The 25,420-nt window shown below is 41.3% G+C and overlaps 1 protein-coding gene across 1 annotated transcript in view; it reads left to right on the top strand.

Moving 5' to 3' along the window:
- Nucleotides 1–20,748: 20,748 nt before the first annotated feature.
- The window catches only part of LOC105438653 (general transcription factor IIF subunit 1), a 34,174-nt gene continuing 29,502 nt past the window's right edge, over nucleotides 20,749–25,420 (top strand). Inside the window, exon 1 of the mRNA XM_030996150.1 lies at nucleotides 20,749–20,892. Within this exon, the coding sequence (XP_030852010.1) occupies nucleotides 20,878–20,892 (15 nt within the window). The 5' untranslated portion in view covers nucleotides 20,749–20,877. The remainder of the gene's footprint in view (nucleotides 20,893–25,420) is intronic.

Raw genomic sequence — 25,420 nt, 5'->3', positions numbered from 1 at the left:
ATCTTCCTGGCAGCATGTACCTTGGATAAACAGTACCATCAAGAGAATGATTAGAAAGAAGAAGAGGGCATGGAATAAAGCTAAGAAATCAGAGCTTGAGAAAGACTGGGATAAATTCAGAGAAATCAGGAAAGCAATAAAAGCCAAGATGAGGAAATCCCATGAAGAATATGTGAAGGGTATTCTAGAGAACTCACTGAAAGAGAAACCAAAGAAATTTTGGTCTTACATCAGCAGCCTCAAGAAAGACGCCAATGGAATACCAACTTTGAAAACAGATCACGGACCAGCGACAGACAGCAAGATGAAGGCAACAGCACTGAACCAGCAGTATCAGTCAGTATTCACAAAGGAAGATACTAACCACGTCCCAACCAAGGGCACCAGTCAACATCCATCTATGCCATGCATCGAGTTTAATACTGATGGAATCAAAAAGCTGTTGGAGAACCTAAACCCAGGGAAAGCTCCGGGACCAGACCAGGTACCAATACGCATTCTGAGAGAAGCTGCACAACAGATAGCTCCCGTTCTTCAGGTCATCTTTACTCAATCCTATGTAACTGGAACCTTGCCTCAAGATTGGCTCACAGCAAACATCGTAGCCATCTACAAAAAGGGTAATAGAAGCCTCCCAGTGAATTACCGCCCAGTGTCCTTGACGTGTGTAACAACTAAACTGATGGAACATATTATCTTCCACTCAATCATGGATCACCTGGAATTGCACACTCTACTCCAACATTACCAACATGGATTTCGGAAACAACATTCCACCGAGTCGCAGCTTGCTATAACAGTCGAAGAAATAGCGAGGGCTCTGGACCATCACCACCAGATTGACATGCTGATAGTCGACTTCTCCAAAGCTTTCGACACGGTACCACATCAGCGCTTACTGGGGAAAATAGATCATTACGGCATCCGAGACAACACCAAGAACTGGATAAAGACCTGGCAGACTGCACGGACACAACGAGTAGTTGTTGATGGAGCAGCATCGGAAACCATAGATGTTGAATCAGGGGTGCCGCAGGGGACAGTTTTAGGGCCACTGATGTTCCTACTTTACATCAATGATATTGGAGAGGACATTAGCTCAACCATTAAGCTCTTTGCCGATGATTGCCTCCTGTTCAGAAAGATCGACAAAGATGAGGATGCCCAGGATCTACAGAAAGACCTTCAAAAGCTGCACAAATGGGCTGGAAAGTGGCAGATGCTATTCAATGCGAAGAAGTGCTACAGCATGAGAATTCATCGCAAGCAGAAACCCATCATCCTTAACTACACCATGGGAGATGAGGTGCTCGCCGCTGTTTCCAGCCAGTCTTACTTGGGGATGGAGATCCATGAAAAACTTAGCTGGAAACATCACATCAAGGCAGTCGCAGCCAAAGCCAACAGAACACTTGGATTCATTCGAAGAAACCTCAGCCTATGCTCATCTGCCATCAAGAAACAGGCATACACAACACTAGTCAGATCACAACTAGAATATGGGGCAGCTATATGGGATCCATATCGGCAAAACCTGATAGATAGACTTGAGAAAGTTCAGAGGAGGGGGATACGCTTCATCACAGGGAATCACAGCCGAGAAGACAGCGTCACGGCTATGCGATTGAACATCGGACTCCCAACTCTACAAGAGCGACGACTGGAATCACGTCTAGCCATGATGTACAAGATCTTCCACCACCAGATAGCCATCCCTCTTCCAGATTACATCTCACAGAAAGACAGAGCTACAAGGAGTCAACATCACCTTCGTTTCACCAGACTTGGTACATCCTCCGATTCTTACAAATACAGCTTCTTTCCTCGCACCATGAAAGACTGGGATGAGCTTCCTACAAATATCATTGAACTGCCCTCATTGAAGCAGTTCAAGGAAGCCATCAGCTGCGAATAGTCACAGCATCATCATTATTTTTTATGATTTTTATGATTTTTATCATTTCACTTGCACCATAAACATGTATATATTTCGGCACAAATTTACACAAGCCGTCCACCGTCGGCAAAAGATCACCCTTGTCTAGATGCTGAACAGGCTTTGACAAGTAGTAGAATAGAAGTAGAAGTAGGAGACTACCAGTAGTCTGCTGGCAGTAGGCTCTACCTGTTTAGTGTTAACAGTTAAGAGTAGGCTAAAATAAGACATAATTATTAAGACTGAGCCCAACTTTGTCATCTTAATTAGGCCTAGACTAGGTCTAGGCCTATTTTTAATTATTAAATTAGAGTCTAGGCCTAGAGCTAGATCTAGTAACCAAGATCTAACGACATTAAACCCAAGTAGGGTCTAGATCTAGACTAGTCTAGATTCTAGGCCTAGATTCTAGATCTAGTCGGTGATTCTATTTTTACGTAGATCTAGGCCTAGATCTAGGCTTATAAAACTAGGCCTAGATCTAGAATCTATATAAATTATAAGTAGACTAGTCTAGAGTCTAGACCTCTAAAACTAAAACTTAAAGATCTTGCCTTTAAACCTAGACTCTAGGTCTACTAGTAGTAGGCTACCTAACTTAGATCTGAGATCTAGATTATGAAACTTGAAAGCTGAACTTGAATTTGAAAGGGGACAACCCTTTAGAATACCCCACCACTTTAATAGATCTAAAATAAAATTGACCAAACGCTCAGGCTACTAAATACTTCAATTCAATTCAAATTCACATTTATTCGGCAAAAGATAAAAACATCAAAATGAAATCATTACAAATGAAATCATTATAAATACCGGGATTGCTAAAATAAGTTAAAAACTTGTAAACAAGCAACCCCAAACATAAAAACATACAGATACTATACAATACAATAAGATGAAATACGATACAATACAATACAATACAATACAATAATAATAATGTTACATGCTAACAAAATATATGAATCAATTATGTATTTCAATAAATCAATAAGTGGCAAGTATTGTTCTTTTCAGTTTAAGTTTAAATGCGTTCTGGTTCTTAATACCCTTTAAATAACTTGACATGGAGTTCCATTTGTGAGGACCTTGATATCTAATTGATTTATTTTGCAAAAATGAGTTAGGCCTAGTGAATTTTGGTAGATGGAAGTCATTTTTTTTCTTGTATTAAAGGAGTGGACATCCGAGTTCAAATGAAAACTGTCATAAAACGTTACTGGTAGCAAATTATTTTGGAGTTTGTACATAAATAATAAAGTCCGTTGAGAAAGAATATCTGGAAGTTTGAGTAAATTTAAGGATTTAAATAATGAAGAGGTGTGCGCCCTGAAGGAAGCATTGCAGCACAACCGAACAGCCCGCTTTTGAAGTATGATAAGGGGCTTTAATAAATTATTAGACGTTCTCGCCCAAACTAAATTACAGTAGGCCTACGTTAAGTAAGGATATATGAGAGTGTAGTAAAGAGAAAGCATGGTAGAGGATGGTAGAAAACTTTTGAGCTTATTCATTACACCGACTTGGGACCGAATCTTCCTGGAAATTAATTCAATGTGTTTTGCCCATGTAAGTTTGTTGTCAATTGCAACTCCTAAAAAATTGGCAAATTGTACCTGGTCAATACAGTTACCATCTATTGTCAGATTAACATTTTCAATTAAAGTATCTTTTTTTTTTACCAAAGTTAAATATCATGAACTTTGTTTTGGTCTGATTAATTTTTAGTTTATTTGATGAAAACCAGCTAGCAACCTTTTGAAGTTCAACATTGGCTTCGAAAACTAAGTCTTTCAAATTTTTACCAGAATAGAAGATGTTTGTGTCATCGGCATACAGTACATAATGTAATTTCCTTGAAGACTCAACAATGTCATTTATGAAGAGCAAAAATAATAACGGGCCAAGATACTACCTTGAGGAACACCTTGCTTCATTAATAGCAATTCAGAGTCAGATTCATTATAATTTACAAATTGTGTTCTATTAGACAGATAACTTTGGAGCCATTCCAATGAAATGCCTCTAATTCCATAAAAACTTAATTTTCTTAATAAGATTTTGTGATCCAAACAATTGAATGCCTTGCTAAGGTCTACATACACTCCTAAAGCTATCTCTTTTTTTTCCATAAAATTTGTACAAAAGTTCGGATGCAAAAAGTAAAGCTGACTCTGTTGAATAACATTTTCGAAACCCAAACTGTTCCGAAAAAATAATTGAATGCTTATGAAGGAAAGTAGATAATCGATTGTACATTAGTCTTTCTAAAATCTTGGAAAAAGTCGAAAGCAATGATATTGGGCGATAGTTCGATAAATCATGTATATCACCTTTTTTAAATAAAGGTATGACTTTTGAAACTTTCATTGAATCAGGAAATGTTCCAGACATAAATGATAAATTAAACACATGGGTTAAAGGTTCAACAATATAGGAAATTAACTTCTTTATAACGTATGGTGACATATCATCCACCCCACATGAGTGTTTATTTTTCAAGGAAGAGGATAACTTCAAGATCTCATTTCGATCTGTTGGTGAAAGAAACAAAGAATGCGTTACGCTGGTTTTCAAATAGTCACGAAAGCATCCGGTGGTCTGGGGATCATCAAAACAACCAGCATTAACGAAAAACGAGTTAAATGCATTTGCAATTGCTTTTGGTTCAGTAAGCCTTACACCATCTTTACGAATGAATGAGGGTAATTTCGATTTACTATCTTTACCAAGCAGGTTGTTCAGAGTTTTCCAAGTGTTCTTTAAATCATGGCGATTTGATTCAAGCTTTTCAGCAAAGTAGTTCTTTTTGGAGACACGTATAATGTGAGTAAGCCTATTTCTGAAAGATGTGTACTTTTTCTTCACGGAGGGGTTTTTCAGTTTTAAATACCGCTTATACAAGCGTTCCTTTCTACCAATGGATTTGAGAATGCCTTTCGTAATCCATGGTTTTTTGGATGATCTACGTCTATCCTTACCAGGTATTCTTTTCGAATGCTTTGAAATCATCTGTTTAAAATCTTGAATAAAGGTATCGTAAGCTTCGTTGACATTGGTTTTGGATGTTACCAAAGACCAATCATACAATGCTAAATCTTCACACAATGAGTTAAAGTCTATTCGGAGTTTAACTTGACTCGCATTGTTCCTATTCAAGTGGGTGTGGTAATTTGGTGGTAAAAAGTTCGTTACTTGAAAGATGGGAAAGTGATCAGACACATCTGAATACAAAATACCAGGCAGGATTGGCTTATTCAAAACATTTGTAAAGATGTTGTCAATACAAGTAGATGAGTTAGTAGTTACACGGGTTGGTTTCGTGATAAGTGGGAGAAAAGAGGAGGAGTACATTGTATCGATCAAATGCATTGGTATCCGAATGAAGGGCGTAACTAAGTAATCAAAGTTAAAGTCTCCAGCACGCCACTAGGCCTATAACATTGTTTATTCTCTTTGTTAACTTTACCAAGACATTCTTCAAGATGGTCATTAAACTCTGCACCCCAAGACTTTAGAAGGACATCGAGCGTCTCAGACATGATTTCTCTACTGGCCTGGAATACTCTTGAACAACGAAGAATCTTTGCCCAGTGTGGAATGTTCTTCAAAATCCACAAGAACATGGTGAACATCCCACTTACACCTGGTATTCACCCAGTCTTGCACCAGAGAGAGCTACGTGGACACACCACACACCCATTTATTTTTCACCAGCTTCCCTGCAGAGTGGACTGCTATAAGTACAGTTTTTTCCCCCGAGTTATTCCCATATGGAACAGACTCCCAGCAGTAGCTGTAACATCTAGCTCGATTGCTGGTTTTCAGACCTCCGCAGTCCCGTCCATCATAGCCATGATGGGCATGCCCACCAGGGCCCTGTAGGGAGGGAAGCCATGAAGCCGACATTAATGTTCTCACCAGATGCACCCTACTTCTTCGTACTCTCCAGTTTACATGTCTTCTTCTGCACAATGTCTGGCTTCTTTTACTTGCACGCATCACGCACTCACACACTACCACTATTACTCCACCCTGGACAGCTGTCAACGTAGCTTTTTGGGTGCAACAAATTCAAGATTCAAGATTCAAGTATCGGGAGATTTGTATACAGTTCCAACGATTAAATTCTTCCCTTCCTTTACGATTTCAATAAAAATAGTATCTAGATCTATAGACTAGACCTAGGTCTAGTTGAAGTACAAAAATCCAAATCCGTCCTTGGTTTGAAGGTGACATTGTCCCTGACGTACATAGTACATACACACACCCCCGCCTACACGACCTAACCTTCACCATTGAAGCTAAATTTCAAGACTTAAGCTTTTTAAGTAACACTAGATCTAAACCTAATCCTAACCCTAACCCTAGGTCTTCAACGTTTATGTACAGCCAAAAAGTGAAACACAAATTTACTGCACGGTAGCGCAACGTACGGGTATAGATCTAACTTAGGGAATATCCGGGTCTCCGACTCCGAGTCCGAGTCTAACTTAATTCTAAACTAAGTTAAAGACAGCCTAACTCTACATGTATGTAGACTAGATCTACTCTAAGTCTAATATTGTTAGTAATGATCTTGTCCAAAATTGTTAGTGTTCTATATCAGAAAATCTTTTCATAAATATGACTCAATTTACGAAACCAACTTACTTTTACAGGTGTAATCACCGGCATATTTTCAAAAAAAGAGACTCTTCCATAGTCATAGAGATATATACAGGGTGACGTCATAAATTATATAGCGGAAGTGACGAAACGGGCCAAGATCTACCGCGCGCGTCTTTTTTTTAACCTAACCTAGCCATCCTACCTCTGCATTTGATTGGCTCAATATGAACCTATATTTCATGCGCTAGTTTATAAATATTCATGATACGCACGCACACAGAAAGCAATAATTTATCAAATAATGAGATTTCAAACTTCTTCTACTTCTACTTCTACGACGATACTCAGCAGGATCCATAAGTCAGGATGTAGTGCTGAGGAATAAACCAGTGGCGGATCCAGGGGGGGGGGGGCCGAAACGGCCGCGGCCCCCCCTACTGGCGGCGCAAAAAAAAAGAGGACAAAAAAGAAAGGAGAAGAGAAGAAAAAAAGGAGAAGAGAAAAGAAAGGATCGAGAAGAGAAAAGAAAGAGAAGAGAAAAGAAAGAAGAGAGAGAGAGAGAGAGAAAAAAAAAAAGAAGAAGATCCCCCCCCCCCCCCCACCTCACTCCCACTCCGGGGTCGGAGGGACCGATTTTTGTGTTCCCGAAATTTCCGATAAAGGGTTACTTTTCACGCAACAAAGTCCGGCCCGTAATACACCACAAATCCGGCCCGCACTGACTCTACACACCGAAGATAAAGGGGTGCTTTCAAACTAAGAGAGGGAACATACATGCGCATACCCTAGATAACACTGAGTGGGTGGGGTGGGGGGGGGGGGGGGGTGGGAAGGGAAGAGAAAAGTCGGGTGAGAAAGGGGGAAAGACAAGGAAATGGCGCTAAGTGACAGTAACGACGAATAAGGGAAAAACTGTAATCAGGAGATTTGGGGTCATTCCAGAAGGCTTGGGAAACGTTAATGAAATGAGGGGGCCGGGCCGGCCGCATAAAATCTCGAGCCCCGGATTCAAAACAGCCCCTGCTTTTTGAAAAAAATTGAAAAGGGCACAATGTTTTGGATGTCTTTCAAATAGAAGCTATATACTAAACACTCAAAATTAACTGTTACATAAATTAACGGTAGGGCCGCTTCACAACTCTTATTTTGCCCTTCATTTGGATTCAGCTCATACCAACTCGCTTGTGCTTATATTTGAACTCATGTAGGTAGTGATAATGGACAGCGGCGGCGATCCTGGGCCCGATAGAGAGACACGTCCCCCCGGAAATTTAGATATATAGCTAGAAATAATATACATGTAGCGGAAAGAACGTACATATTGGACAATGCATAATTTCAGCATTCTACATTGCAAAATCTCGCTTGGTCGCTCCGCTCCGGCCCTCGCCCGATAACACAAAACTAAGATATGACGCTCCCGGTCGCGATTATTTCATGGTTGGTGTATACATAGATCTTTTTTCCCCTTTCATTTCTACTGACCTAATTGTATGCTATCACAATCATGATTGTTTCATTTTCCCTTTAAAGCATGCGTAGCTAGGGGCGGTAGGGGCAGTAAGAGGACATAGGACGAAAAAAGGAGCAGACAAAGAAACATTTTTGACAAGTCTAAAACGGGACAACAAATCATCTTCTTTCTCTAATAATTTAATGAAACGTTAAGCTTCTGCGCTTTGCGCTGGAGGGGAAAACTGAATTCAGAGAAGGATTAAGAGTCGGGAATGGAACAACGAATTATCTTCTTTCTCTAATAATTTCATTAAACTATGAAAGGTCAGAGTGGAAAATGAATTCAAACAAGGATTAAGAATCGAGAATGAGACAACGAATCATCGTCTTTCTCTCATAATTTAATGAAGCGTCAGAAGCTTACGCGCTACGCGCGGGAGGAGGAAAACTGAATTCAGACAAGGATTTAGAGTCGAGAATGAAACAACGAATCATCTTCTTTCTCTAATAATTCAATGAAACGTCAAAGCTTCCGCGCTTCGCGCGGAGGGGGAAACTGATTTCAGACAATGATTAACAACCGAGAACGGTACAACGAATCGTCTTCTTTCTCTAATAATTTAATGAAACGTTAAGCTTCTGCGCTTTGCGCTGGAGGGGGTAATCTGAATTCAGAGAAGGATTGAGGGTCGAGAATGGAACAATGAATTATCTTCTTTCTCTAATAATTTCATTAAACTATGAAAGGTCAAAGCTTCCGCGCTTCGCGCGGGAGAGGGAAAACTGAATTCAGACAAGGAATAAGAGTCGAGAATGGTACAACAAATCATCTTCTTTCTCTAATAATTCAATTAATCGTCAAAGCTTCCGCGCTTTGCGCGGAGGGGGGAACTGAATTCAGACAATGATTAAGAATCGAGAACGGAACAACGAATCGTCTTCTTTCTCTAATAATTTAATAAAACGTCAAAGCTTCTGCGCTTCGGGCGAGAGAGAGGGGGGAACTCAATTCAGACAAGGATTAAGAGTCGAGAACGGTATTCTTTCTCTAATGATTTAATGAAACGTCAAAGCTTCCGCGCTTCGCGCGGGAGGGGGTATGGAAACTGCATTCAGACAATGATTAAGAATCGAGAACGGTACAACGAATCGTCTTCTTTCTCTAATAATTTAATGAAACGTTAAACTATTGCGCTTCACGCGGGAGAGGGGGAACTCAATTCAGACAAGGATTAAGAGTCAAGAACGGTACTCTTCTTTAATGATTATTGAAACGTCAAAGCTTCCGCGCTTCGCGCGGGAGGGGGTATAGAACTGTATTCAGACAATGATTAACAACCGAGAACGGTACAACGAATCCTCTTCTTTCTCTCATAATTTAATGAAGCGTCAGAAGCTTACGCGCTACGCGCGGGAGGAGGAAAACTGAATTCAGACAAGGATTTAGAGTCGAGAATGAAACAACGAATCATCTTCTTTCTCTAATAATTCAATGAAACGTCAAAGCTTCCGCGCTTCGCGCGGAGGGGGAAACTGATTTCAGACAATGATTAACAACCGAGAACGGTACAACGAATCGTCTTCTTTCTCTAATAATTTAATGAAACGTCAAAGCTTCTGCGCTTCGGGCGAGAGAGAGGCGGGGAACTCAATTCAGACAAGGATTAAGAGTCGAGAACGGTATTCTTTCTCTAGTGATTTAATGAAACGGCAAAGCTTCCGCGCTTCGCGCGGGAGGGGGTATGGAAACTGCATTCAGACAATGATTAGAATCGAGAACGGTACAACGAATCGTCTTCTTTCTCTAATAATTTAATGAAACGTTAAACTTTTGCGCTTCACGCGGGAGAGGGGGGAACTCAATTCAGACAAGGATTAAGAGTCAAGAACGGTACTCTTCTTTAATGATTATTGAAACGTCAAAGCTTCCGCGCTTCGCGCGGGAGGGGGTATAGAAACTGTATTCAGACAATGTTTAAGAATCGAGAAAGATACAACGAATCGTCTTTTTTCTCTAATAATTTAATGAAACGTCAAAGCTTCCGCGCTTCGCGCGCGAGGGGGTATGGAAACTGAATTCAGACAATGATTAACAACCGAGAACGGTACAACGAATCCTCTTCTTTCTCTAATAATTGAATGAAACGTCAAAGCTTCCGCGCTTCGCGCGGAGGGGGAAACTGATTTCAGACAATGATTAACAACCGAGAACGGTACAACGAATCCTCTTCTTTCTCTAATAATTTAATGAACGTCAAAGCTTCTGCGCTTCGGGCGAGAGAGAGGCGGGGAACTCAATTCAGACAAGGATTAAGAGTCGAGAACGGTATTCTTTCTCTAATGATTTAATGAAACGTCAAAGCTGGAGGGGACAGCGAGCTGCCCGAATATGAATTTGTTATATCTTTACTCGTATATTTTGGTGATAAATAACACTTTCACAAAATACATATTATCCTCAAATTTTTGCTCGCTCGCTACGCTCACTAGCCGAATTGTGAAACCAGAAAATTACTTTTTCGGGCAAGAGGCTTCAGCCCCCCCCCCCCCCCCCGATGAAAATGTCAAAAAAAAATACCGGTATGGTGCTTCTAATATGACCTTGTCAGTATTGGTATGTTGAGTTGAAAAACTGTCTGCGCAATTTTCAAATTTCCGGCCCCCCCTATTGGAAAATCCTGGATCCGCGCCTGAATAAACTATCTAGTTCTTGGTCTATATCAGGCGCGTACACAGGGGGGGGGGGGGGGTGTTTGGGGGGTTAACCCCCCCCTTTCGGATTTTTTTGTGTGTAAACCCCCCCCCCTAAATTTCTCTAAACCCCCCCCCCCCCTTTCGGAAAATATTCCCATGGTTGACCTAAAAAAGCTGACCTTACCCCCCCCCCCCCCAACGGAGCAAAATGTCAAATTTTTCAAATTTCGAGACCAAAAAAAAAAAAAAAATGTGTCCTCTTACGCCCCCCCCCACCCCCCCCCCCCCCCGCTTATTCAGCGGCCGGCTGAGTCGTTGCGATTTTTTTGGGACCAAAAAAAAAAGTGACCTCTTGCCCCCCCCCCCCCCCCCCCCCCCCCCCCCCCCCCCCCCCCCCCCCCCCGCTTATTCAGCGGCTGGCTGAGTCGTTGCGAGTTGCGAGTTCTGGTAGAGTTGGGTGCGGGATGGGATAGCCAGCAACTTCTTTGAGTGATACTGTCGTGTGTTGCTGGCAATCATGGGTGCTGTGTAATGGTGTGCTTTGATGGCTACTGTGTTGCTTTGGATCTTGTACATGAGTTGGAGGCTTGCAGCATTTCTTCTCCTCTCCAGGCTCTCCCATTTCAGATATTGAATCATGGCCGAGACACTGGCCATACGACGATATCTCTGGACGGTGAATCTTGCTGCTCGCCTTTGTACTGCCTCGATTTTGGATATAGACCTATGCTTGTTTGTGTGAGGGTTCCAGACCGAGCAACAGTATTCCAGATGAGGTCTAACAAGAGAGAAGTAGGCTTGTTGGCGGATCTTTTGTGAGGTTTTGCGGAGATTTCTGCTGACTAGTCCAAGCATCCGATTGGCTCGGGATGCAAGGGTCTCGATTTGTATCCGTGGTTGGGGGTGGGGGGGGGGGGGATGACAGGTGCCAAAATATTTTCGGCAATGGATCAAAGCAACCAAGGGGTAGAAGCATGTGGCAGGTTGTATCCCCTCCCCAAGCGCGTAGCCAGGATTTCATTTTAGGGGGTCGGTAGTGACCTCGCGAAGCGCGCTCCCTATAGGGTTTGGGTGCAGGGACGGAGGAGTTTCCCCCCCCCCCTCCCCCGCGAAGCGCGGAAGCTTTGACGTTTCATTAAATTATTAGAGAAAGAAGATGATTTGTTGGACCGTTATCGACTCTTATTCTTGTTTGAATCAAGTTCCCTTCCTCTGCGCATAGCGCGGATGCTCTGACGTTTCATTAGATTATTAAAGAAAGAAGACGATTCGATGTACCATTCTCGACTCTTAATCCTTGTCTGAATTCAGTCCCCCCTCCCGCGCGAAGCGGGGAAGCTTTGACGTTTCAATAAATCACTACTCTTGATCCTTGTCTGAATTTATTTTCGCCTATCCCGCGCGAAGCGCGGAAGCTTTCACGTTTTAATGAAATTATTAGAGAAAGAAGACGATTCGTTGTAACGTGTCCTTGTCTGAATTCAGTTTCCTCGCGCGGAAGTTTTGCATTTCAATAAATCATTACTCTTAATCCTTGTCTGAATTCATTTTCGCCCAATCCTGCGCGAAGCGCGCAAGCTTTCACATTTCATTACATTATTAGAGAAAGAAGATGATGAAATAGAATTCAGTTTTACCCTTTTACCGCGCGAAGCGCGGAAGCTTAGACGGTTCAATAAATTATTACTCTTAATCCTTGTCTGAATTCATTTTCGCTCATTCCTGCGCGAAGCGCGCAAGCTTCCACATTTCATTACATTATTATAGAAAGAAGATGATGATATAGAATTCAGTTTTCCCTTTTACCGCGCAAAGCGCGGAAGCTTCGACGGTTCAATAAATTATTACTCTTAATCCTTATCTGTATTCACTTTTGCCCAGATTTTCTTGAAATTGATGGATAAATGGCTTGATTTGGTGCATACTTTTTGCGAAATTAAAAAGAAAACAGTCCCAAGTTCAACTAACATGAACAAGAGCGTAGGGGGAAGGGGTGTCTGAGGGGGATGTGCCAAATGTATGTATAATGAAAAACAGGGGCGTGCCCCCCCCGGCCCCCCAAAATACTTTAAATTTTATTTTAAAAAAGTGGCTTCTTACCCCCCCCCCCCCCCCCCCCCCCCCGCTTATTCAGCCGCTGGCTGAGTCGCGCCGATTTTTTTATGGACCCCCCAAAAAAGGGTCCTCTCTGACATCCAAAGATCACGAAGGCTCTATGCATAAACTTAGTGAGTGCATCTCCGATATCATGTCCTGGTCTTCTTCGAATAAACTCAAGTTAAATCAATCTAAGACTGTGGTACTACACATCACCTCGCAGTTTAGAAGTTCTTGCAGTCTGCCGCGCTCAGATCCTGCTGGCGTTGAAATCGTATACCTTCAAAGGTTGTTCGTAACCTCGGCGTCACTTGATAATGTACTGAAATGAAACAACACACATCAGGAATACTTGTCGGACGGCTGCCTTTGGTATCTCCAGGATTAGTAAACTTCGTAAATATTTGGACAGACAGTCTACAGAACGATTGGTCAACGCTTTTTTGACTTCTCATTTAGATGAATGTAACGGATTGTACTTTGGCTTACCTTGTTCCACCATTTCTCCACTCCAACGTTTTCAGAACATAGCAGCCCGTCTCATTACCAAAACCAGAAAATATGAACACATAACTCATATTCTTAGATCTCTTCATTGGCTACGTATTCAATTTAAGATTCTTTTGTTATTGTATTCAAAATTAAACATGGTTATGCTCCATCATATCTAAACGACCTTCTCAAACCTACTGTTCCATCACGTTCATTACAATCAACTACACATGCTAATTTCCAATACGCCCCTGGTCCCCGAACCAATACCCGTTACAGTGATCGTACTTTTGCTATTGCAGCCCCTAAATTATGGAACAGTTTACGAATTATTATTCGTCAATCCCTATCTGTAGATATCAATAGTAGATGTATGTAATTAATTAAGCTTGTAATACAATGTAAAGCGCATAGAGACATACCTTGTATAATGCGCTATAGAAATATAATTTATTATTATTATTATTATTTTAAGGCAAGTTTGTATTTTTTCGTTTAAATAGTAATTTATAGGGCAGTTTTGTTTAAGTAAGTTTTTAATCATCTGTAATGTTACTATAATAGAATTATGTATTATTATTGCTGTATGTATATTTTACGTTGTACCTTGATATGTTAAGCGCTTAGAAACATTGTATTAAGCGCTTTATAAATGTAATTTATTATTATTATTATTATCATTATAGAAGGAAAAGGGAGACTTATCAAAGGTAAAAAGGGGTACTCGTATTTGAAAGGGGCACATATTCGAATAGAAAACGGGGAATTTATCACATGGGAACAGGGCACTTATTACAAAGGAAAAGGGGCCTGTGTCAAAGTAAAAGGGGCACTTATCAAAGGTAGTGTTGAAAAGATATAATAAGAAATTAAAATTTGTGTAAAAGGGGAAGAGGAAAGGGCACATTTTAGAAAAGGGGTACTTTGGGGGTATACTTGAAAAAGTGTGAGGGCATTATGCCCCCGCCCCACACCTAAAAACAAAATAATTCCAATTTAACTAATCAATATGAAACAGAAATAATATGTGTCTGTGTACACGCATTGTATTCAAATCCAGATCCAGAAGAATTTTTCCTGGTAATAGTCATGTCTGATAGAGCAGTTGCTGTAATAATAATAATAATAATAATAATGATAATAATGGTGGCTTCTTATAATTATAGCGCACATGTCTGTCACGTTGTGACGCTCCTGGCGCTGCCCCGATTATTACCTTGGCTCGATTGTGTTAATATTAGAAAGCTGTCACAGCCGCAATTTTTTTTTGTCTAGATACTTCAGTAGGCAAAGTGATAAAAGTTCTGCTCGCTGACAAGTTCACAACACCTGGAAAGTTGATTTTTAGCTAGATATATTTAGCCACCCCTAGCAAAATGGCGTCCGATTGCGCCTATGTTCTGTCCACTTGGACGTCGGTTTCGCCAAGAATATGATATCAAAATAATGTTGAAAATGGAGGAAAATTTAGGGATGCCTGCATACTATATCTTATAGGTTGGATGGGCCGGTAACATCGTAATTTCCCACCCGATTTGTAGGCAGTGTACAACTATTTTCCTGCTTGACTTGACCTATGCCGTCCGCGCAGGCAGGGGACCTCGTGATGGCTTCGGTATGGTGATGGCGTGCATATTAACAAAAAGGAGTGTTAGGGGGGGGGGGGGGCACGTGCCCCCTAAAATTTCCAAGATCGGTTGAACTTTTTTAGACCCCCCCCCTTTTTTTTTTTTTTTACCTCGATCGATTACATGTAGGTGCCCCCCCCCCCCCCCAAACATCGAACTCTGGCTACGTGCCTGTGAGTTCGATGGTCTGGGTCGGTATCGCGGGCATCCATCTAACCATCTTGATCTACTGAAAATCTGTTTAGACCGGCAGGCGCAGGCGGCGGCCGGTAGTCTCGCCAATGGACATTATTACCCCTGCCTCCCCCCCTGGTCTGGCCCTGAGGGCTAGAAAAATAACCCTAAATGAGTATAGCGGCGCGCACAGCAGGATTTGAATCATTTTGAAAAAATACCCTTTTTCTTGAAAATGGCCCAGAATGGACGTTTTTGAACGCCTTATAACGCGGCACTTCGCGGACCGCGTCCAATTAACAACAAAAAAAACACCCCTTTATACGTGTTTTCTTGGTGACCCATGGTTACAGTATTTATATTTGACTGAGACCCCCGGGGTTAATTTATTCCGGTATTTTTTGTATATATTTAAATTTTGTGCGGTTGGGTCACATAAATAAACCTTATGTAGCCTATTTCTCGTGTGAATAGATCTTTAAATTCTCTTATCCATGGCCTTTTACCACGTTTATTATTAAACTTTTTTTTAAAGGAAAATTGTTGTCATAATAAAATTGTAGTTTTGTATTAAAATTATCATAATTTACGTTAACTTTGACTGAGTAAATACATCTGACCATTTTTCATGGATTAAATCATTTTTAAAATATTCAATATTCTGGGGTGTTTCTTTCCTATACATTATCAATTTTTCAGTGACCTTATGATTATAATGTATAACAAAAATTGAAAAATTGTCTGATATTTCTAAATAAAGTAGGCCACTAGTAAAACTTTTGTCAAAAATATTTGAAAATATTTAATCGATCAAAGTCGAAAAATGATGATCAATTCTTGTAGGTTTTTTAATATGGGGGTAACAAGCGTTGGAATAAATGGCATTAAGACATTTCGGGGAATTACTATTATTCGATAAAAGATAGATATTAAAATCACCCATTAACAACAAAATTCTTATTTTTCGAGAGAGAGAGTAGTTTCAAGTTTTCAAGTTTTATTTCATCATTCTATTTTATTTTCTATCTCTCCTTATGTTATTCTTCGTTTTCGTCTTTCTATCTTCCTCTCTTTTTATGTTTCCTTATGTTATTTTTGTTTTTATCCTATCATTTCCTATTTCTAACATAATGAATAAAGACAGAGAAAATGATAAAATAAAATAATAAGATTTGACACGTCTGCTTACTATAATGCTGGCCCCTCCAGTGATAGAAAAAAACCTTTTCACACCGGAAAAATGCGCCCTCTTTTTGCTGCCTAATTATGTCCTCAGGGACGGATCTACGGGGGGGGGGGAGGGTTTGGGTTTAGGAGGTTTAACCCCCCCCCCCTGGACTGCCAAGTGAAAATGTGATGTGCATATAAAAACGCCATCAAATGCCTAAAACTCGTAAACTTGCCATTGCTCCGCCCACCTGGAACCCACTAGGGGCCCTAAGGCAGGCCCCTGGATGCTCATCTGACCATAATTAAAATGCTTAAAACCCATGAGCTTCCTGGGGCTCCGCCCCTTAACCCTTGTCGGGCTTTGCAATTGGACCCCACCACTCTACCTAATCGTAAATAATTAGCCCCCCCCCCCCACTTTGAAAAACGTTCCGCGGGGCCTGCATGAAACATGTAAAAGTAGTGGTGATGCGAAATTTGTCTCTCCCCCCCCCCCCAACGCTATTGCTCGTTACGCCACTGACCGTGATACCAACGGAATACAGATTTTCCCTCTCATTTCGTCCCCCCCCCCGGTCGTGAAAAAAAAAATCGCCCCCTACCTGGGGGGGGGGGGGGGGGGGTCAAAATAGCCACACACACAACAACAACAAATCGCCTCGCCGCTATGCGGCTCGTGGACGATGCTCCGCATGTTAATATAGATCCTAGGAAAACATCACTTACGGGGGTTCAAGATAGCCACACAAAAAAAAATCGCCTCGCCGCAACGCGGCTCGTGATGATGTTCCGCATGTTCAGTGGCGGATTTAGGGGGGGGGCACAGGGGGGCATGTGCCCCCTCCCCCCTCCGGTAAAAAAAAAAGGAGGTGAAGGGGGAAGGGGGGAAAAGAAAAAGGGAGAAAAGGAGGGGGAAACAAAAAGGAGGGGAAAAAGAAAGAAAAGGGAAAAGAGAAAGAAGAAGAAAAGAGGGAGGAGAGAAAAGGCGGAAAAGGAAGAAAGTGGGAAAGACGGTGGAGAGAAAAGGGGGAGAGGAGAATAATGAGAAGGGAAAAGAAAGAAAGGGGGGATGATATTATATGAAGGTTTTTTTTTTGTTAACGGGAAAGGAGCTGGGGTGGGGGCATAATATGGTGTCCTTCTTGCCAGGCGTGAAGCACCTCCCACCCCCCCCCCCCAAAAAAAAAAAAACACAAAAAGCATTAAAAGCACAAGAAGAACAAAAAAGTTAAAGGAGAAAGAAAAAATAAATAAAAGAGAATTAAATAATTATTAAATAATAATAATCTGAATTCAGACTTGGAATGAGAGTCAAGAACGGTACAACAAATCGTCTATTTTTTTCTAATAATTTAATTAAACAGGAAAGCTTCCGCGCTTCGCTTTAGACAAGGATTAAGAGTAATAATTAATGAAACGTCAAAGCTTCGCGCGGAGAAACTGAATTCAGACATGGATTAAGAGTCGAAAACGGAACAACGAATCGTCTTCTTTCTCTAATGATTTAAGGAAACGTCAAAGCTTCCGCGCTTTGCGCGGGAGGGGGGGGGGGTAACTGAATTCAGACAAGGATTAAGAGTCGAGAACAGTGAAACGAATCGTCTTCTTTCTCTAATAATTAAATGAAACTTTATAGCTTCTGCGCTTTGCGCGGGAGGGGCGAAACAAAAATTAAGAGTCGGGAACGGTACAACGAATCGTCTTCTTTCTCTAATAATTTAGTGAAGTGTACAAAGCTTCCGCGCTTTGCGCGGGAGGGGGGGGGGGTAGTCTGCAAGCAAAAACCCTGGTCAGTCGTAAAAGAGAGTCTGCACTGTAAGACTACCATAGGTCATGTACTATAGCTGCTCCTGACACAACCAGTAGGTAGCTGGGCTAGGCTTCTCTCAAGGCACAATGTTGTTTGATAAAGTGTCAAATTAGGGTCTGTGCTTGCTGACTAGGAGGGGGGGGGGGGGGGACTGAATAATATAGTTCCTGCCCCGGGTTTTTAGGGTTAAATAATATTGGGACATTGGCATTAATATATTTGTCGGTAATTGGTGGCTAGTTTTATCGGTTATAGGTGGGCTCTACACTCCCCCCCCCCCCGGCTGAAAAAGGTCGAGCGACGCCCCTGATAACCAGGGCCGTAGCCAGAGTTTGATGTTTTTTTTTATTTTTTAATTTTTAATTTTTTTTTTTTTTGGGGGGGGGGGGCACGTGCCCCCTCTCCCCCCTCCCGTGGCTACGTGCCTGCTGATAACAACACAGTCTATATACACTCGAGATCATTTTTTGCCACGTGCATTGTGCATCAACGAAGCATACACAACGTCTCGCGACTTGACAGATCACTACTTCTAAAAAATCAGAATGCATCGTTTTTTCCAGGAAGTACCGGTGGACATTAATGCGCTAAATGTGATTCTCAAATTGCAAAGGATTCCTACTCATGGATGAGGTAGGAGAAAGCAATTTTTTGACGTCATTTTACTCTAGGAAGTGCCTGAAAATGCGCCTAATGTGGTTCTAAAATTACAAATGCTTCCTAATCGGAGAGGGGGTTGTGACCCCCTCCCAAACCCATCCCCCGCTAGGTCGCTCAGCTCCCTTGCCGCTGACGCCTCGCTCCATCGTTTTTCATATATTTCACCCCCATGCAATTTTGTGCCCACCGGTTAGAAATTCCTGGATCCGCCACTGATGTTAGTAGGCCTAGATGACAGGAAAACATCTCTTACGAGGGTTCAAAATAGCCCCCCCCCCAAAAAAAAAAAAAAATATTGCCTCGCCGCTTCGCGCTTCGTGGAAGATGATTGGGTCAATCCCCCCCCCCCCCCTCTTGGCGAAAAGCTAGATCCGCCCCTGAACAATATATTCCTCCCCTCTGACAAGCTAATAGAGACACATCCCAGAAGCACCACTCCATGGGGCTGGGCTGCATGTCTCGGCCTTCTGAATTCCTTTTAGTGTTCGGTTGTATAGAAAGCTTTTTTTCATTTTTGGAATTATGAACCCTTTTTCATTTTCGGAATTATGAACCCTCTTTCATTTTCGGAGCTACGGAATTATGAACCTTCAGAAATACGAACCTTCGGAAAAACGACCTTTTACCTGTGAAAGAGAGAGAGAGAGAGAGGGGGGGGGGGGGGGGTTGAGGTTGTACTCAGATTTGATTTGGACGCAGGTGTGCCGCTGAAGCCTCGAAACCCCTACCCAATTATAAGGATCATTTGAGGGGTATGTTCCTCGAAGTAAAGCCCATTTTTTTTTGAAATTTTCGGGTATATGCAAACACCCGGGGAAAATAAAATTTTTGAAATTTTGAAAAAAAGGACCCATGTTTAGGCCGGGTATTTTAATTAAAAATGGGACCCATGTAGAGTGCCGCTCAAGCCTCGAAACCCCTACCCATTATTAGAGGCCATTTAAAGTCGTTTTTCTCGAATAAGACCAATATTTCACAATTTTTGGGTGTTCCCAAAACTCGAAATTAAAAAAAACCGGACCCATTTTAAATGATATTTTTGTTAAAGGTAAAGACCAGTTATGGTCATGCAATTGCATTTTGAAGGAAACGTTGTGAAATCGATCAGAAAAGGTTGATCACCTAGCATCTAGCATCTGCAAGGTTCTGGAATCATCAAAATGATAAGAAATTTGGCCTATTCTTCGTAAAGTTACAAGCACTATACACAGAAAAATGTATATGGGACTACCCTATATCTCTCACAGACCATGAGAGAAACAAATTTACCAAATTTATGAATTATTAGGCGGTTTCCCGGCAAATTTTTTATCATCATGTATTATTCAAAACATATTCGTTCACATGATTGGTAATGGGAGCTTCCATTTCATTTTTTGAAATTGGGGCGTTTCCAATACTGGTCTTTACCTTTAAAAGTGGAACCCGTGTTTACGGATTTTTTGTGAAAATTTACCCATTAGAGCGGCACATCCACGCGTATGTCCCCCCGGAATTAAAGCGGCACACCCATGAGTACTAGATCGCACAAGATCTGTTTTGGAAAAGGGTGCGAAAATCAACCTTTCATGAAAAAGAAATACGGAAACATTGTGTCGCGACCATAAACTATATAAAGGAAGGTAGCGACCGATCTCTCAAAAGAAATTAAAAAAAGTAATTCCTTGGACTTCTAGGATGCAGTGTATATGTATATAACAACGAAACAAAATGTTTGAACAAATACAATTATTTATTAAACGCTATACTTTGTTGCTGGATATGGCACCCCCCCCCCCCCCCCCCCCCCCCGCACCCATCCCAACTCCGGATTGGTTTGACTTTGAGATTGGTTTTACTAACAGTATGTGTCAACTTCATATATTCTGCGCCTGCGAAATTTTGTTTGTAATATTTTAATGAGAAACAGAATTCCCGGGCAAATTTTCCTTGACAAATAGTGATTTTCACCTCTTTTTGTTGATGGCGCGGCTCGATCGCGGCTCCTTGCGCACACAACATACACAGTTCGGTACGCGCGGTGTTAGGATTCACGTACAGGTGCACGGACGCTCGAATCGTCGACCAAATTGAAAATCGAGAACTCAATGATCCATCCTCCTTGCAAAATTGCATGATTCTCTCAGAGCTACCGTATACGTTAGGCCGTCATGAGTCAACAACCGGTAAGGAAATTTACAGTCCCTATATATTACAAAAGCTTGAATAATAATTTATGTTTTGAGCAATCTGGGTTAACGCAGTCCCGCACCTTGAAATGTGTGTAATGCCCTGGCCTGGTCTAGACCGAATGCTTCAGTCCCAGACGTAGACGGTCGCGATCTAGACCGAAAGCTTCAGTCTCTATAATCGTCGGTTGTTCCACTGAGACTACGTCTGGCTCCACTATACCTCCGGTTATAGAGACTAAACGATCGCCTATGCCAGCCTATGTTGAAGATATCACGGCTAGATTTTAGCCGTTAGGCCCCTCCCACAAACATGAACAAACTTGCCACGGCCTAACTCCGGGAAGCGTTATTTTTTTATGCGGCACAGATTGGGGCATGGCGCGTGTTAAACCTATGGGAAGTACGTTCTTTCCCTTCTGAATAGTGTCTGCACGTACGTGAGACTATTCATGTTCGCTAGCGCATTAGCGCTGCGAAGAAGTTTGTATATCCATCGCGAACTACGTGTTTAGATAACATTCTTTTTCGTTTAAGTTAGTTAAGTTTTATTGACTAATTATTGTTATTTTCTCTTTATTGACGTGCTGCCTCCTCTTCAGATTTCCAATTTGATTTTAATTGTTGATGTAATGATTTTCCATGCGGTAGTGGATTACATGTAACACTATTAAAAACAGACCTCTACTACTTATACTGTCTAGTACGCACACGACCAGTATTAGTCTGTAAATCAAGACCCCTTTTAAAAAAAAGCCCCAATCTGTGCCGCATAAAAAAATAACGCCTCCGGGAAGCTCCAACACCGTATGTATGTGTATGTACTAGATTTAGGAAATCCGACGCCTGCGGCGCCGGTGTTGGAGCTTCCCGGAGTTAGCCACGGCCGTATTGTTATGCCCCCAAAATCCCCCAAAAATACCTCGTGCATATCCAATTTTACATTAGGCCTAGATCTAGGCTATAAGTATAATACATGGGTTCCACTTACTAACTTGATTGAAATAATCTGTTTAATGGTCCCTTTTAAGGAAATTATGGGTCAAAATCGACATCCACGTTGAAAATCTTGCAAGCCGTGTTAAACTCTCGCTGCCGTCAATCTCATTCCTTCTAGTCTACGCCGAAGGCAAAATGATTATGAAGGAAAAACTGTGCGCCATCTACACGTTCGTAATGGCGTTATCACAGTTTTTCCTTCATAATCATTTTTGCCTTCGGCGTAGACTAGAAGGGATGAGATTGACGGCAGTAGAAAAAGTCAGAGCGAACGTGCTTTTCAGAAGCTCTCTAGGAGCTTGTAGATTTCTTGTAGAATTCTGCCAATATTGTTAAAAATTGCCTCAATACCGGATATTTTGGGACTGTTTTGCTTCTTTATACTGTTGAACTTTGGATTGAAACTATAGTGGATTCATACAAGCCTATACTTAGGATCAGAGTCAAAAGGTAAGCAAGTCTTGTGGGCTACTAACACATACCGCACCCTTAATTACACGGTAGACTGCACACAATTGAATTTCCCGCCCTTTTCAGGCAACCAACCACGTCATGGCCGGAGTGACAAACACCGGCCAGGGCGAAGAGCCACCTCTTTTACAACCCAATGAAGAAGATGAATTTCGAACTGTAAAATACTCTCATAGGGAGCAAAAACCGAGAAATAAACGCAGGCGCGAAGGAAGCATTGCAATTGAAAATCTTTCAATGAGAACAGAATCCTCTTCCTCAGAAGACCAAAATACAACCCAGAACCGCCAATCGGAACTCAAAGTCTTAATTACCCCCATAGATAAATCAAAATCGCTAAAGAATGTGAATCCCATTACTATAGCTAGAAATATCCGTGAAGCTTGTCCGAACCCGGTGGAATTTATCAAACCCACAGCCCAAGGTCTCCTTATCAAATGCAAAAACCAGAAACAAGTAAAAGCACTATCTCAAATTAGTAACATAGGAACCACCCCAGTAAAAGTTGCAGAAAAGCAGCAAGTTGTGAGAGGGGTCATATATGGAGTACCTACAGAAATGACTGATGACGAAATTCTCAATGAATTGAAACACCAAGGAGTAATTGATGTAAAAAGAATCATGAAAAGGTCCAAATCAAATGTAAAATCAATTGAAATTGAAGAAAGCAGACCCAATTTTATCCCAATGAGGAGTGTTATTATAGCATTCAACCGTACAAACCTCCCCAGCAACATAACAATGTGCTATCAACATTTTGAGGTTAAACTATACATTCCCCCCGTTTTGAGGTGCTTTCAATGCCAACGCTACGGCCACGGCATAGCTCAATGCAGAGCAAAGATGAGATGCGTCAGATGCGGGGAAGACCACAAATTTTAGGAATGTAACCGAAAAGAAAGACCGATATGTATAAATTGTGGTGGGAACCATTCAGCAGCCTTTGACGGCTGTCTTGAAGCTAAGAAAGCCAAAAAGATACAAATAGTAAAAGTCAAAAACAATCTTTCATACGCACAAGCTGCAAAAATACAGTCGGAGCAAGAAAAAGCACAGCAGAAACCACAAGCCAACCTCCCTGAATCACATCCCTCCCTCGATGTCAACTCAGATAACCTCCCTCTTCCTCCCCGACCAGTGAGGTCATCCACAGCAATCCGCCCTGAAAACGCCACCCTGCAACTTGATCCCCAGCCCTGGAACACCCCGCTGCAAAAAAACGCACAGAGCAGTAAATTAATAGATAAGGATGGAAAAACTGAAGTAGAACTAGAAGCCCTCCCTCGAGGTAACCTAGTAACATTAATGAGTGATGAGCAAATAATCTCCTTCATTACGCAACTTGTTCTCACTTTTACGGATGGAAAATCCGAGAAGGAGATTTCATCCTTAGTGAAAGTGGCAGCTGAGAGACTGCTCAAACAAAGAGTAAAACATGACGCTAAAGATGTACTGGTATAGCATAGTAATGATGATGACAGCGCTAACCATATTACAATGGAACGCGCAGGGACTTCTTAATCACGGTCCTGAACTTATAAAATACTTAGATTCATATAAAGATGTAAAGTACCATTTAATTTGTGTTCAGGAAACATGGTTCAATGATGATAGAATATTGCAAATCCCTGAATATACATGTTTTATTAGAAACAGGGAAAATCAATCTAAAGGAGGGTGTGCCATTTATGTACATGATTCCATCAACTATGAATATCCTGTCAATGACGAAGAATTCGAAATACAACATATTAAAGTTCATGTTGCTGGATCAAAAATCTCCATTTTTTTATAATCAATTTCTATAACCCTTGCAAAAAATTAAACGAGATTGTTTTGAACAGGATGGTTAACAAACTAGAATACAATCTATTCCTTATAGTTGGGGATTTCAACTCACATAATCCTGTGTGGGGTAGTGCAAAGATAGACCAAAATGGGCACACAATTGAAAATTTCACACATGACAATAACTTTATAATTTTAAACGACGGAAGAGGAACCAGAATACATCCACGCACTGGGAAAATGTCATGTTTGGATCTTAGCATCACCTCCCCCAAACTACATGTATCTTGCCTATGCTCGTGGGAAGTTTTGCGGCACACCTTTGGTAGTGACCATTTCCCCATCTCCACCCAGATATTATTGGACCGAGCAGGGAAAGTAAACAGCAACAGCGAGAAGATAAATGAGGAAACAACTTGGTCTTTTAAAAATGTTGATTGGAACACTTTTGCCGAAAAATGTGAACATAAAATTGAACATAGTGGCAACTATTCCGACCCTACGAAAATGTATAAATGTTTTATGAAAAGTTTGTCAGAGACTATTAAAGAAATAATGCCCCAGAGGGGAAAGAAAAAACATGACCCTGTACCTTGGTGGACAAAAGACTGTACACAAAGTATCAAAGAAAGAAACAGGGCTAATAATAGATTAAAAAGACACATTTCAATAGAAAATCTAAATACATATTTGAAGAAAAAATCAGAGGTACAAAAAACTCTACGCCAAGTAGAACGAAATTACTGGCAAGAATTTTGCTCAAGACTCAACCGCTTTGTACCAGAATCAGCGGTATGGTCTACCATTAAACGGTTAAAGGGGGTATCTGTCAAAAAAACAAAAAACATGTCAGTCCTGATAGAAAATGAAAAAGAAATCACATGTAACAGTGAAAAGACTGAGGCTTTCTCTAAGTTATTCCAATCAATTAGTAATGTTAAAGAATGTCCAGAAATAAAAGAAAACAAAAATGTTGAGCAACAAGTCACGAAATCACTGAAGCGGGGAATGGAGCATATCTTGAATGAACCATTCACTCTTTTTGAATTGCAAAAAACTCTAAACACAAGTAAACAATCAGCTCCTGGAAAAGACAAGATCCCTTATCAGGTTTATCAAAAACTTCCTCAGAAAGCAAAACAATATATGCTAAAGGTCATGAACTTGATATGGGATACGGGTAGCATACCTCCCAGTCTGAAACACTCTATCCTAATACCTGTGTTAAAACAGAATAAAGACCCCCGAAAGGTATCGTCGTACCGAC

This window comes from Strongylocentrotus purpuratus, unplaced genomic scaffold (genome assembly GCF_000002235.5).
Source record: "Strongylocentrotus purpuratus isolate Spur 01 unplaced genomic scaffold, Spur_5.0 spur5_scaffold_3, whole genome shotgun sequence".
In the NCBI taxonomy this organism is placed as follows: Eukaryota; Metazoa; Echinodermata; class Echinoidea; order Camarodonta; family Strongylocentrotidae; genus Strongylocentrotus; species Strongylocentrotus purpuratus.
Note: the sequence above shows the minus strand (reverse complement) of the source record. Positions and strands in the feature narration are given on the sequence as shown.